Source organism: Lontra canadensis, unplaced genomic scaffold, assembly GCF_010015895.1.
Source record: "Lontra canadensis isolate GAN:19392208 unplaced genomic scaffold, GSC_riverotter_1.0 scaffold59, whole genome shotgun sequence".
In the NCBI taxonomy this organism is placed as follows: Eukaryota; Metazoa; Chordata; class Mammalia; order Carnivora; family Mustelidae; genus Lontra; species Lontra canadensis.
The window spans coordinates 2,302,071-2,315,172 of NW_022631053.1; the positions used below are offsets into that span (position 1 = coordinate 2,302,071).

The 13,102-nt window shown below is 50.7% G+C and overlaps 1 protein-coding gene across 1 annotated transcript; it reads left to right on the forward strand.

The window, feature by feature from the left end:
- The first annotated feature begins 352 nt into the window (after positions 1–352).
- KRT77 (keratin 77) lies at positions 353–12,758 on the forward strand. The gene is made up of 9 exons (XM_032876708.1): positions 353–1,036; positions 6,173–6,387; positions 7,501–7,561; positions 8,062–8,157; positions 9,129–9,293; positions 10,254–10,379; positions 10,499–10,719; positions 11,134–11,168; positions 11,970–12,758. The coding sequence occupies exons 1-9, from the start codon at positions 464–466 to the stop codon at positions 12,257–12,259; spliced, it is 1,782 nt and encodes a 593-aa protein (XP_032732599.1). The 5' UTR covers positions 353–463; the 3' UTR covers positions 12,260–12,758.
- The last annotated feature ends 344 nt before the right edge of the window (positions 12,759–13,102 follow it).

The window sequence follows — 13,102 nt, forward strand, 5'->3', positions numbered from 1 at the left end:
GTGATCACAAGGCAGCTAGACAACCCCTAGCTTTGCCCCAGATCTCCCTGGTCACACCCCAAGACAAACAATTCAACGGTGGCGTTTCTCAGGAAGGTATCAGCTAATGATTTGGGGGAAACTGTATAGGAGTTTCCAGCAACTCGGTCCTGAGAGATTATTGCACTCTGATCTCTAAATGGCAAGAGATGAATGATAAATGATCAAGTTGGGGAAGTTTATCTACAGTACAATTTCTGCAACTCATAGGTGTGAGGTTTAAACAGATGTTGCTGGCAGGCAAACTAAACATAAATATTCCCCTCCCAGGATTCGGAAGGTGCCCAGCCCAGCGAGTGCATGTATATATAGGGACTAAGCCAGCTCTCTTGTCAAAGGAGTCATAGCTCTTTTCCTCCTGGGTCTCTGCCTCCTTCCAGCCGGGACTTTTCTTTTGGCTGCTTCTCTGGATGTTCTAGTAACCATGAGCCACCAATTTAGCTCTCAGTCAGCATTTAGCTCCAGGAGCAGGCGGTTCTATAGCACAGGCTCTTCTTCAGGCTCTGGCGGTGGGAGTCGGGCTGTGGGGTCTGTGTGTCAGGTCCGAGGCAGGTGTGGTGGTGGTGGCGGTGGCGGGTATGGGAGCCATGCCAGGGGGTTTGGTTCTAGGAGCCTCTACAACCTGGGAGGCAGTAAAAGCATCTCTATTAGCTTAGTGGGAAGAAGTGCCAGTGGTTTCTGCCAGGGTGGGGGCGCAGGAGGGAGATTTGGAGGAGGGGGCAGAAGTTTTGGGGGAGGTGCCTTTGGAGGTGGTGGCTTTGGGGGTGGTGGCTTTGGAGGTGGTGGCTATGGAGGAAGTGGTTTGGGGGGTAGCAATTTTGGGCTTGGGGGCTTTGGTCCTTCCTGTCCCCCAGGGGGCATCCAAGAGGTGACTATTAACCAGAGCCTCCTTCAGCCACTTCACTTGGAGGTGGACCCTGAAATTCAGAGAGTCAAGACCCAGGAGAGGGAGCAGATTATGGTCCTCAACAACAAGTTTGCTTCCTTCATTGACAAGGTGAGTACCTCAAGGGCAGGGGATCTCTGGCCCCTGATCAAATAATTGAGAGGGCCTTGTGCCCCTGCCACCTCTTACCACCTTGTATTATCTCAGTTTGGTGGTGACAATCACTTCCAGAAGTTTATGTTCTGAGACCTTAAGAAAGCATTTATTTCATTAGGCCTCAATTTGACTTACTGAGGGGATTTGTCTTTTCCTTTTGGCCTGAAAGGAGGTAAGAAATGTGAAAATGTCCCACAGAAAAAAATACATGGTGTAGTGATTTTATTCTCGTTCACCATTATTCACTTTCCATCTACCCACTCACCCATCCACCCATCCATCCATCCACTCTTTCATCCACCCATCCCCTCATCCATCCATCCATCCATCCATCCATCCATCCCTCCCTCCCTCCCTCTATCCATCCACACATCCATCCATCCATCCACACATCCATCCCACAAACATTTAGTAAGCATCTATTATATGTCAGATACAGTGTCAGGTGCTACAGAGTGACAAGAACACAGGTCCCAGCCTCAAGGAGCCATGGCACAGTCTAGACGAATGCTCTGAGGGTATTACTAGGGGCTAAAGTGAATAGCATACTAGGTAGGATTCTATCACTGTTCCTTGTTTTAGTTTATCCAAGGCCAAGAATGGGCCAGATGGAGTCATCATAGCCCCTTTCTCTAGTTCCTTAATTAAACCTCATGTTAGGGCTGGTCCAGACATAGATCAGCAAGCAGAGGCTGGTAGAGGCCTATGATAAGGACCTTCCTCCAGCATTTCCTTTTGTCCAGAGTTGGAGGCACAGTAGCCCCTGTAGGCTCCCCAGAAATGTCTTTGTTCTTGGTGATGTAGTGGGAAGCACCCTGGGGCACAAAGACCCCTAGATGCTCAGTGACTTTCCCTCAGTCCCATAGGAATCCAGTGTTGGGGCCAGAGCTTGACCTGTGGTCTGACTGCAGATTACCCATGGCTAAAGTTGACCACTGGGCTGTGGATATCCAGTCTGATATCTGGGTAGATTCTGGGAAAGGACAGAGTGTGTGAGCTGGGGGAGGAGGGGTAAGAGTATTGAGGCCCAAAGATAGCCAAACGGGAGTTGAATAGAACAAAGTGCTTCTGGCTACTTCTGATCACCTTGGGTGGGAAATTTGGCTTAACATTTTCATACCTCAGGCATGGGCAGGGACTGGGAAGGCTTGACTGGTATAAGGAGGTGACAGGTGAAGGAGACACCACTGGAGGTCAAGACTAAGTTAAGGAGGAGGTGAGAGAAGAGACGACTGAAGGTCAGTGAAATGGCCATGGGCTACTGGCACCTGATCTCCTGAGAGATTGTGGTTCCCACCATTAATATAGGACATTTGTTACATTTTATGACATGGGGCTGTGGGCAAAGGCCAAGTTGTAGGTGACTGTGGCAAGCTGACCTTCTTCCCTAAGACTTGTCATAACCGTGAAGAAAGAGCCCTCATCCAGGAGGACTCTAGCATAGCTGGGAGGGAGAAGCCTTCTACTGCAGTGGATTCTGACTCTACTTTCTTATCTGGTCTTTCTTCTTTCACCCTTACCCTCATATAGTCCATTCTCAGAGTCACACAAGAGCCACCATTTAAGAACATTGTATCATTGTATCACTTCTCTTTTTGAATCCTCCATTGGCTGTTCGTCTCATTTGGAATAAAAGCAAAGATCCTATAAGGCCCTGTGTGATCTAGCCTCCGCCCCACAGCTGCTGCTCACTCCTGGATTGCATTTGTGAGAATTAGGCAACATTGCCACCACTGGGTAGAACATCTCTCAAGCTGCAAATTTTGGTCAACAGAGTGAGGGCTGGAATTTAGCTCCCCAAGGTACAAACTCATTGCTTGCAGTGACCCTTCACTCCCTCTGTGCTCCTTTCCTGTTTCTCTCTTGCTTACCAGGACACTATTGCATTCCTGAACCCTCTAGCACCCCATGCCTGCCTCAGGACCTTTGCTCCTGCCATTCCCTCTGCTTTGAACTGCTCCTTCCTGAGAATGGTCTGGCTTGCTCCCTCACCTCCTTCAGGTCTTTTCTCAGATGCCACTATCTTAGCAGAGCCTTTCCTGATTTCCCTTTTGAAGTAGCACCCACACACCAGCATCTTTATCCATCCTTATCCCTGTGTTACTTTTCTCCATTGTCCCTAAGGCCATTTGACACACTGTATATTTCAAATGCCTCCGGGTGTAGACTATCTAGGCCAATTACCACCCTGGCATAGAGGCTTCAAGCTCAGCTGAACAAGGTCAGGCCGGTATCCCCTTGGGAATAGATGGACCACCACCACCACCACCACCACCACCACCACCACCACCACCACCCACCCCCGCCTCCTTTCTTTCCAGAGGTACTTTTTCCTTGCCTTTGGTACTACAAAAGCCTTTGTGTCTATTTCTACTCTCTGAGTGTCCAAGCCCGACACCTGAAAGGCTGACTAGATTTGTCATTCAACATGTATTTATTGAGTAATTATCATATGCCAGCCTATTCTGGGTGTTCGAGATTCAATTATAAACAAAACAGACAAGATCCCTGTTTTCTAGGAGTTTCCAGTCTATTCAGAGGGACAACTGTCTACACTTGGAGGCAATTCCAAAGCCCTTAGCATTTCACTAGTCCATGATACTTATGAACTGTCTTCTCTGTGTTGGGCACTGTGTGTCTATGGGTCTGAGCACCTTGTGTCTACAGGAGATCAAAGCCAACATGGGCCTGCCTTCCTGAGGCTCTCCAGCCAAGGAGGGTTATGTTCAAACAGCACTAAGTGACGGCAAGTCACACTAGATGCTCCGGGGAAGGGACTGAGGGCTATAAAGGCAAGATACCAGGAGAATGCCATTCTTAGTTGAGATCAAGAGGGTAAATGCTTAGCTAGGCAAAGAGTTGCTGGAGGCAGCAGGAGGTCCCTGGGGCTGGAGTGTCATAAACAGGAGAGGGAGGAGCATAACAAGCCAAGAGGGGTGTGCTTTTTCCAGAATGAAGGTGAGCTCAGCATGATGCTAGTTTCATCTGTACAGATGGGACACAGCCCAGGTGTGTTTTGGGGGCCTGGGAAAAAATCACAATGGCTTTCAGTGATTTTTCTAGCTATTAAATCCTACTAAAATTGCCTGGCACTCTCTGCACCCAGTCTTTGCCTTTGCAGTTTGGGTGGCCTGATGAGGCCACGGGTTACTTTGCTGATGTGCTCTGAGTTATCATGTGTGTGCAGGGGGAGAAGGTCCTCTGGCTAACCTGCCCCTCATTGTTTGATGTGGAGATTCCTTGTGGGTCCATGAAATTTTTTCCTTCAGTTTCCACAATACTGAGCACAGGGCTGAGACCCCATGTCTGTTTGATTTGTCTACCTCCTCGCAATGCTGCTAGAACAAAACTAGGCCAGGTGGCAGGAATTTCCCATGGCGGGGGTTGGGGGGGGGATTCAAGCTGAGACAATCTGTGAGATCTGCTTGCCTTAGAAAGCTCTTGCTTTAATGAAGCTAAAAAAATGAGCCATGGGGAATAGTGTTCACTGTCTCCCAGCCCAGAGTAAAAATTCAAAGGGAGTTAACAAAGCCTGGCCCCTCAGAAGGGCAGTCCTAAGGGCCAGGTGGCATTGTAGGGGAGTGTCTTCAGGGTTCTGTCCTGACCACACAAAGCAGTGTGTTTGTCCTCATACACAACTCCTAGGAGGATTCTGGAATGTTTGTGTGTATGTGTTGTGTGTGTGTGCACGTGTGTGTGTGTCTGCACCCGAGCGAAGTATAGAGGCATCCCCTATCTTCACCTAAGGCATGGGAAGGGAGGCTCCATCTGAGGGCCACCTGTGGGGGTAAGGTGAAGGTTGATCATGATGCGGAGCTCAATCCATGCACTTGGTCTGCACAGCCAGTCAGCTCTCTGGACCCTGTACCTGACCTCTGTGCCCAGTTTTGGAAGAAGAGGTAATGAGAATATAGGATGATGTCCACTCTCCATTTTCTGTGTCAGTGAATGTTAATGAAGGGAATCGCAACATGAGTATTTCCCAAACACTAGATAACCACAAAGTCCTTACTTTAGGGCATGCGTATGCATTATACAACATTTCTAAAAAGTGGGAACGGGGCGCCTGGGTGGCTCAGTTGGTTAAGCATCTGACTTCGGTTCAGGTCATGATCTCAGGGTCATGGAATTGAGTCCCACTTCAGGCTTCCTGTTCCGCGGGGAGCCTGCCTACCCACTCCCTTTATCTCCCCCGCCCCCGTCGTGCTCTCTGTCTCCTAAACGAGTAGATAAAATGTTAAAAAAAAGTGGGGCGATTTGTTTTTAAAATTCTGAGTTAACATTTATGTGAGGTGACCTTCTGAAACATACGCTGGCAGGAAATGGACATGGTGGACCCTAAAGGATGGGGGCACCCAGGCTGGTTTGGTCAGAAATCAGTATCATATAATAAGTCAAATTGTTTCTTCCCTCTTACTGTCTCCTCTTCTCAATTCCAGACAGCATTTCAGCCACAAAGAGAAATGAGCCTTGGATATTAGTGTTTCAGATGCTCTGCATGCATCTGATGCATTTCTTTATGCTGGCAGGGAGTGTGGCGTGTGGGAGTGACAGCTCTGTGGTGTACGTGGCTGTAGCTGAAGGAAAGAAGGCACTCCACTGGAGGTGGTTAACCATCAAAATCAGAGTTAGCTTAGTTTTTTTTTTTTTTTAAAGATTTTGTTTATTTATTTGATAGGGAGAGACACAATGAGAGAGGGAATCCAAGCAGGGGTGAGTGGGAGTGGGAGAAGCAGGCTTCCTGCCGAGCAGGGAGCCCGATGTGGGGCTCCATCCCAGGACCCTGGGATCATGACCTTAGCTGAAGGCAGACGCTTAATGACTGAGCCACCCAGGCGCCCCCAGAGTTAGCTTAGTAACTCAGAGTTAATTTTAGGCAAGTTGACCTTATAGCCCTTGATCAACCATCAGAAAACACATTGTGTTCTGTGTGTCCTCGTCCCACAGAAAGGGAAGCTCTCTGATCCCAAGGGGGGCCATCTTGATTCTCTGAGGTCAGATATGCTGTCTGGTTGCCAGACTTCCTACCCGTGGGGTTGCTTCTTGGACCCACATCCCAGGAGGATGAACTTGGAAGTCTCTTGTTCTTAGGTGCGATTCCTGGAGCAGCAGAATCAGGTGCTGCAAACGAAGTGGGAGCTGCTGCAGCAGGTAAACACCTCTACTCGGACCAATAACCTGGAGCCCATCTTGGAGAACTACATCAGTGAGCTTCGGAGGCAGGTGGATTTCCTCAACGCCGAGCAGATGCGCCAGAACAGTGAAGTTAAGAACATGCAGGATGTCATGGAGGACTACAAGAACAAGTGAGACCGAAGGAAGGGTAAACGGGTCAGGAACTGATTCAGGGGCAAGATGCTCTGCTTTTGTGTTACTATGTTGGGGGGGACCGGGGTCCCCACATACAGCCACCTGACTCTGCACTGCACAACCACAGAGGGCACCATCTTGCCTATGGCAGCTTGGGTAGGATAGCTCTCAGTTGTACTGGGTGGGAAGGGCAGACTATCCTCAGGGTGCTGGACCCAGATGAGTCAAATTCCAGTGGGTTTTGCCACTTTCTGGCTGCTTGCAACTCTGTCTTTCTAAGCCTTTAGTTTTTACCTTAGTAAAGTAGGGATGGTAAGTACCTTCCCTGTTGGGTTGCTGTGACAGGCAGATCGGGGTTCTTAGGCTTCAGTGTGCAGCAGGCTGGTTGAGTAGGCCTGGAAAAGGACCAGAGGGTTTGCATTTCTAGTATGCTTCCATGTGATGCTGGTGGACTGGGGACCACAATTTGAGAACCACCTGTTTAGATGACATTATGCTTAATGAGTTCCTAGACTATGTCTGCACATACTAAGCACTAGTTTTTATTAGTCAGAATGGTACGGATGGCAGGACTTGTCTAATGCCAGATCAGCTGCTCCTGCACCCTGTAGGCAACTGAACGGCTTCTCCCTCCTCACGTGACAATGCAGGGTATTACTCTTGACGTCACCCTGACACGTCAATCAGAAAGTCAAGAGGGTGTGGCTCCAAAAGGGCAAGATGAAATTCACACTGAAGGTGTTGGGAGGCAACATGGTAGGTGACATTTTTTTCTCTTTAAAGCAATTTAGCAAAAGTGGCTATTTATGTTCTCAACTGCAAAAAATGAGTGAGCTCAACAAATTTACAAAGGTAAAACTTCAAAAGAAAGAGGGACATTTCAGGATGGTTCTGTGTGGCTCTGCATTTTCCACTTTGGATTGTTGTCCTCTCTATTGACCTGGAAGGCCCAGAACTGGTTTCAGCTACTTGTCTGTGAGAGTGGCAGGGGATAGTGAAAATCTAGCCCTAAAAGTTTGGATATTCCAAGCCGCCTGCTGTGAGGAAAAATCTCAAGGAGCCAAGGTCAGCCTCAGCAGCCTATCTGTGTCTCTTACTTCCCCCTACAGATACGAGGAAGAGATCAACCGGAGGGCCAACACTGAAAATGACTTTGTCGTCCTGAAGAAGGTGAAGGATGGGGGTGATCCCAGGGGGACGGTGGGCCCAGTGGGCTGAGCAGAGTGAGGAACTACTGTGGGATACTATGTGACCAAGCGGGGAATGGTGACCACTAGGGGCAGCTTGTTAAGGGTGTGGCCTGAATGCTGGGCCCCTGCACTGAAGAATTAAGTCTGAAAGTGATGTTGGTATCAATCTTTAGGCTTCCTTGAGTACTTATCTCTCTACAGTCCTGAAGGTAAAGTTCAATCAACTGACACCTGTCAGTCATGTGCAGCCTTGGGACCTGGGGAGGGACCTGAGGAGCTGTGTGTGAATGACTGGGATGAAGGGCTTAGTGTCTGGTTAGGAGAGCCAGAGATTTTGCAGGTCCCTCACCTGAGTGAGGTGAGGAAATTTGCAGTCAAGGAAATAAACTGAGAGAGGTTTTGCCACTTGCCTGGGTCACCCCGTGAGTGTCCAGGCAACACCTGGACAATAAAGTCAGACTATTTCTGCTTGCTGATCAGGATGTGGATGCTGCTTACATGAGCAAGGTAGACCTGGAGTCCAAGGTGAATGTCCTCTTTGGAGAGATCAGTTTCCTGAAGTATTTATTTGAAATGGTGAGTTCAGTCCTCATGAGAAACCCTTCTCTTTCCTTACATGTCACAAGGGGCTGCTGGAGGTGGAGGCCTGAAACACAGCATGACCCACTAGGGACTCCTCTCCCCAGTCACCTCAGCTCTGTGGGACTGGAGTCAACCTCCCAATCCCCAGTGCTCAGATTCCTGGGTGCAGGTGCTGGAGATGGGAGGCAGGGAGGGTCCTGAGAGAGAAGATGGAACAGCCCTTGTTTCTACCTAGACATGAGGTTAATACCCAGCACATACAGGGAGAAAACCGACCAGAAATCTTCATCAGTGCTGGGAAGCCAATGGGGCTATTTGGGAATTCTGTAGGAGAGGACAGTGTGGATCCTAAAGGGAATGAGGATGAAGCCTGCAGTGGTGAGGGATAATATGCTCCTACCCTTGACCCTACTGTTGCCATGTCTACCTTGGGCCAGATGTCGTGCGAGGAGCTTTGCCATGTCTTGGTCTTCATTCTGCTGATTAGAGAGCTGAGGCACTCAGAGACTCAGTCCCTCAGCTAGTCACTAGTTAGTTGGCAGTAGAGCCCAGGCTCAAAAGTGAGGAAATGGCTGCACAAGGAGCCTTTCTACTGTCCTTTCTACTGCTCTGAGAGCTCATGTATTTCTTAAGGAACAAGTCTGCCTGTCAGAGAGCCCAACCAAAGATGGCAGCCAAGCCAACTAAGGCAGGAAGAGGGGGCACAGGAGAGGCATTGTGGGCAGGGGGTGCCTACAAGGGCTCTGGATTCATGCTCCTTTCTTCTCCCCGGAGGCTAGGTCTGGGGGCCTTTACCTTTAGTTAAGGCACCTCTTGGGGTGAACAACTATTCAAAGATCTTTCCCCAAGACTCCCATCTGGCCCAGGCTTCTGTTTTTCCCAAAGAGACTTGAGGGGACAGGAGAGGGAAACTGAGGCCCCAGGAGGAAAGTGGAAAGAGTCAGCCTGTGTTCCATGCCTTGCAGGAGCTGTCCCAGATGCAAACCCATATCAGCGACACCAATGTCATCTTGTCTATGGACAATAACCGCTTCCTGGACCTGGATAGCATCATCGATGCAGTGAGGACCCAGTATGAGCTAATTGCACAGAAGAGCAAGGATGAGGCTGAGGCGCTGTACCAGACCAAGGTGAGCACTGCTGATTTTCCACCCAGACTTGGTACCCCAAACCAGACATAGCCTCAGAATTTCTACCATCTTCCTCTTATTTTGGAAGTTATATATATATATATACAAACATACATGTTTTCGGGCACATCTCTGATTACTTCTTTATTATCAGTGGACTCAGACCTTTTCGGAGGGTGAAAATTGTAGTTAAGGATCAAAGGCTGGTTCCTTCATTCAGAACTCCTGGCACTTGAGATCTACTTTCTCAACACCAATCCTAGAGGGCCTCTGTCCCACTGCCCTACAGGCAGGCATTCCGAGCAGGGTGGATTTCAGCATCAGACCAGGGAGGTAGATGGTCAACAGGGAAAGCATCAGAATGCAGAGCTTCCCTTGAACCAGCAACTCTCCCCATTCCCTGCTACCTTACCTCCTCCAGAGCCCTGTGGGAGCTTACTGATGGGGCCACATAGATACAGAAATGACATAGAGAGGAGAATGGGAATAAACAAGGGACATGCTGAAGGCCTCTGAGGAAATAAGGTCATGGCTGCTAGGGAAACCATCCTGGAAAAGGGTAGGAAGGAATGTGGTGTGCTGGCAAAAGGGAAGAGGTCCCGGTGTTGGTAAGGGCCAGCAGTAAGGCCTAGATGGGGGAACAAGTAGGTGGAAAAGGGCATCTAGGAGCAGCTTTGTCTAGGATTTGGGTCTGGCCAGAGACTGGTGAGAAAGAGGGCGGCTTGAACAAGACTGTGTGTGTGTATGTGTGTGTGTATAGGGGGTGTCATGGCTCAGATGAGGGACATTTGGCACAGGAGTGAGTGTGTTATCAGGGTATCATGGCTCGGGGGATGGGACATAGCTGGGAACTGTCCTAGGAGAGCAGATTTGGGCGGGGCCTGAGAAGGTAGACTCACTCCCTCGAGAAGGGCCTCCTGCAGCGCAGCAGGCTGACCATGATGCTGTCTTTGTTCTCAGTACCAGGAGCTCCAGATCTCAGCGGGAAGACAGGGAGACGAGCTGAAGAACAGCAAGATGGAGATCACTGAGCTCAACCGCACCATCCAGAGGCTACAGGCAGAGATCGGCAATGTCAAGAAACAGGTGAGAAAGATGCTCAGGGTGGGCTGTCTGGACACGCCACCTCCCACAGGGCCCTGTCAGATGGGGCTCCTGAAACTCACCTCCCATTTGGTTCTTCTCTGCGACCGTACCCTGGGCAGATTGAGCAGATGCATGTGGCCATTTCGGATGCAGAGGAGAGAGGAGAGCAGGCCCTTCAGGATGCACGGCAGAAACTTGGGGACCTGGAGGACGCCCTGCAGCAGTCCAAGGAGGAGCTGGCGCGGCTACTGCGTGACTACCAGGCGCTGCTGGGGGCCAAGCTGTCCCTGGACGTGGAGATCGCCACCTACCGCAAGCTGCTGGAGGGCGAGGAGAGCAGGTGGGCCCTGCTTCTGGGGCTGTGTGCAGGCTGCCCCCGTGGGGTGGTGGGACTGACTATTTGGAGAGAAAACAGTCCTTGCTTTCTGGGAAGATTAGTAGATTGGGCTGAGTAGAAACATTCAAATCAGAAGCAGAAGATATGTCAATGTCTTCAGTCCCCTGCCTCCCAGCAGAATGCCCCTATACCCCAGCCTAAGCCATACAGCCAGTGCTAAATGGCTTCCAGAAACTGCTTAAAACCCCCTCTAGCCCCTCACTCCCTGACGCCCTAGCCTGTGCACCCACCTTTCCCTAAAACTCGGGGACAGTTTTCACTTCAGGGGAATGTCTCTGCTCCAGATGTTTCCAGGCTGTCACCTGCCTTCCCCTGGGCTTTGCTGGTCTGGCTGATGTGTGTGCTTTGGTTTTATAGGATGTCTGGGGAGCTGCAGAGCCATGTGAGCATCTGTAAGTTGCAGGGCCCAGGGGGTCGGCTGTTTGGGGCCCGGCAGGGCGGAGGGAGGGCCTGGGATGGCTGACCAGCAAGGACCACGCTCAGCGTTCTAGTTTCCAGTCCTGCACTGTGAAAAAAACCAGTGAGCCAACAAATTGCAAAGCCTGGAGAAATTCCCTGAACTAAATTGTTACGATTTTAGTTCTTAATGTATTTTAGTGTTCACGAGACCTAATAATCAGTAGCAGCTTAGAACTTGTCAGGGTGTATGGATAATGAAAGCAGGTCCTGACATGCTTTGTCTTTTTTTTTTTTTTTTAAAGATTTTATTTATTTATTTGATAGAGAGATCACAAGCAGGCAGAGAGGCAGGCAGAGAGAGAGGAGGAAGCAGGCTCCCTGCTGAGCAGAGAGCCCGATGCGGGGCTCGATCCTAGGACTCCGAGATCACGACCTGAGCCGAAGGCAGCGGCTTAACCCACTGAGCCACCCAGGCGCCCCGCTTTGTCTTTTTTTATTATTATTATGATCATGTTCAATTAGCCAACATATAGTACATCATTGATTTTGGATGTAGTGTTCAACCATTCATTAGTTCCCTAAAATACCCAGTGCTTTCTCCTATGAAGAATACTTTGAAAAGGGGAAGCCTTTCATCCGAGGTAACTTTTTGCAAGTCAGATGCGGCCAGCCACTAAGGACGCAGGAGGCTGCCCGAGGGAGGGTGCAGAGAGGTGCAGAGAGGTGCAGAGAGGTGCAGGCTGGTGCCCTGGCCAGCCCTTCTGACCCACGCTGGGGATGCCCTCTCCCTACAGCTGTGCAGAGCAGCCAGACGACCGTCAGCGGCGGGGGCGGCGGGGGCGGCAGCAGCCGTGGCTCTGGAGGCTCCGGCGGCGGCGGCTCCCGTGGGAGCGGAGGCAGCTACGGCGGGGGCTCCCGAGGGGTCAGCGGAGGTGGTTACGCGGGTGGCGGCGGCGGCGGGAGCTACGGCGGAAGCAGCCGGAGCAGCAGCAAGTACGCGGGCAGAGGCGGCGGCGGCGGCTCCTCCCGCGTGCAGATCATCCAGACCTCCACCAACACCTCCCACAAGCGGATCCTGGAGTAGAGGGAGGCTCACACACACCCGCGCCCGCAAGGCGCTATCCTGTCCCCTCCCCCGCGCCCTTCCTGAACCCTTCTCACTTACCTTTCTCTCCTGGGTCTCAGCAGCTTTGCTAACACATTCCACGGTAGCGGGAGAAGCAGGTGGATAACCCCAAATTGCAGATCTGGCTTTGGAGGGCGCTGGTTGGCGGTCAGAATCACAGCCAGACGGCTCTCCGCTCAGACTCCACTCAGCTGGCCCTGCTCCTGCCCCTGGGGACACCCAGGGCCCCAGTTTAGCACTGGAGAAAGAGAGCCTGTAGACTATCCACCAAGCGGATGATGGAGAGTTAATGTCAAGGATATCAGGTTTCCTGCATCTTTCCTGCACCTGGGATGCCCTGTGAACAGTAATCCATCCCTTAGGGGACCTGCAGAATGAGGACTTTGGGCCAGTAGCTTGGCAAGAGGAACCTCTGTGCCACGGACCCATTCCTGTCCATTGGTCTGTTAGCCTCATACTTTCACCTTGGTGGAGAGTATGGATTTGCTGTCCTCATCAGACACCATGAAGTCATGTCTTGTCCTGATTCTGCATCTCTGTCTTAAGCATTGTTCTCTGGGTTAACAGCCCAAGGTGGGAGTATTTCAGAGGGCATGTGTCCTTGTCCCCTGGGAGGACTAATTACTGGTGAATAGAGGAGTCAGTGGGCAAGAAATGGAGTTCTGCTCTGTCCTACCCCTCCTGACAGTTCCATTCTTTGTCAGTCTGGCCCTTCCTGAATTCTGCTCCATAATGGCCCTCCTGAGAATTGTCCAGGAGGCTGTTATGTCCATGTGCCAGGCCCTGAGGAGTTGGAGGATC

What these genes read in the sequence shown, in the direction of transcription:
- KRT77 (XM_032876708.1), top strand. Translation starts at nt 464, where the DNA reads ATGAGCCACCAATTTAGCTCTCAGTCAGCATTTAGCTCCAGGAGCAGG. An exon ending in ATGGAGGACTACAAGAACAA is followed by an intron (nt 6,388 to 7,500) that starts GTGAGACCGAAG and finishes TTCCCCCTACAG; the next exon opens with ATACGAGGAAGAGATCAACC. An exon ending in ACTTTGTCGTCCTGAAGAAG is followed by an intron (nt 7,562 to 8,061) that starts GTGAAGGATGGG and finishes CTTGCTGATCAG; the next exon opens with GATGTGGATGCTGCTTACAT.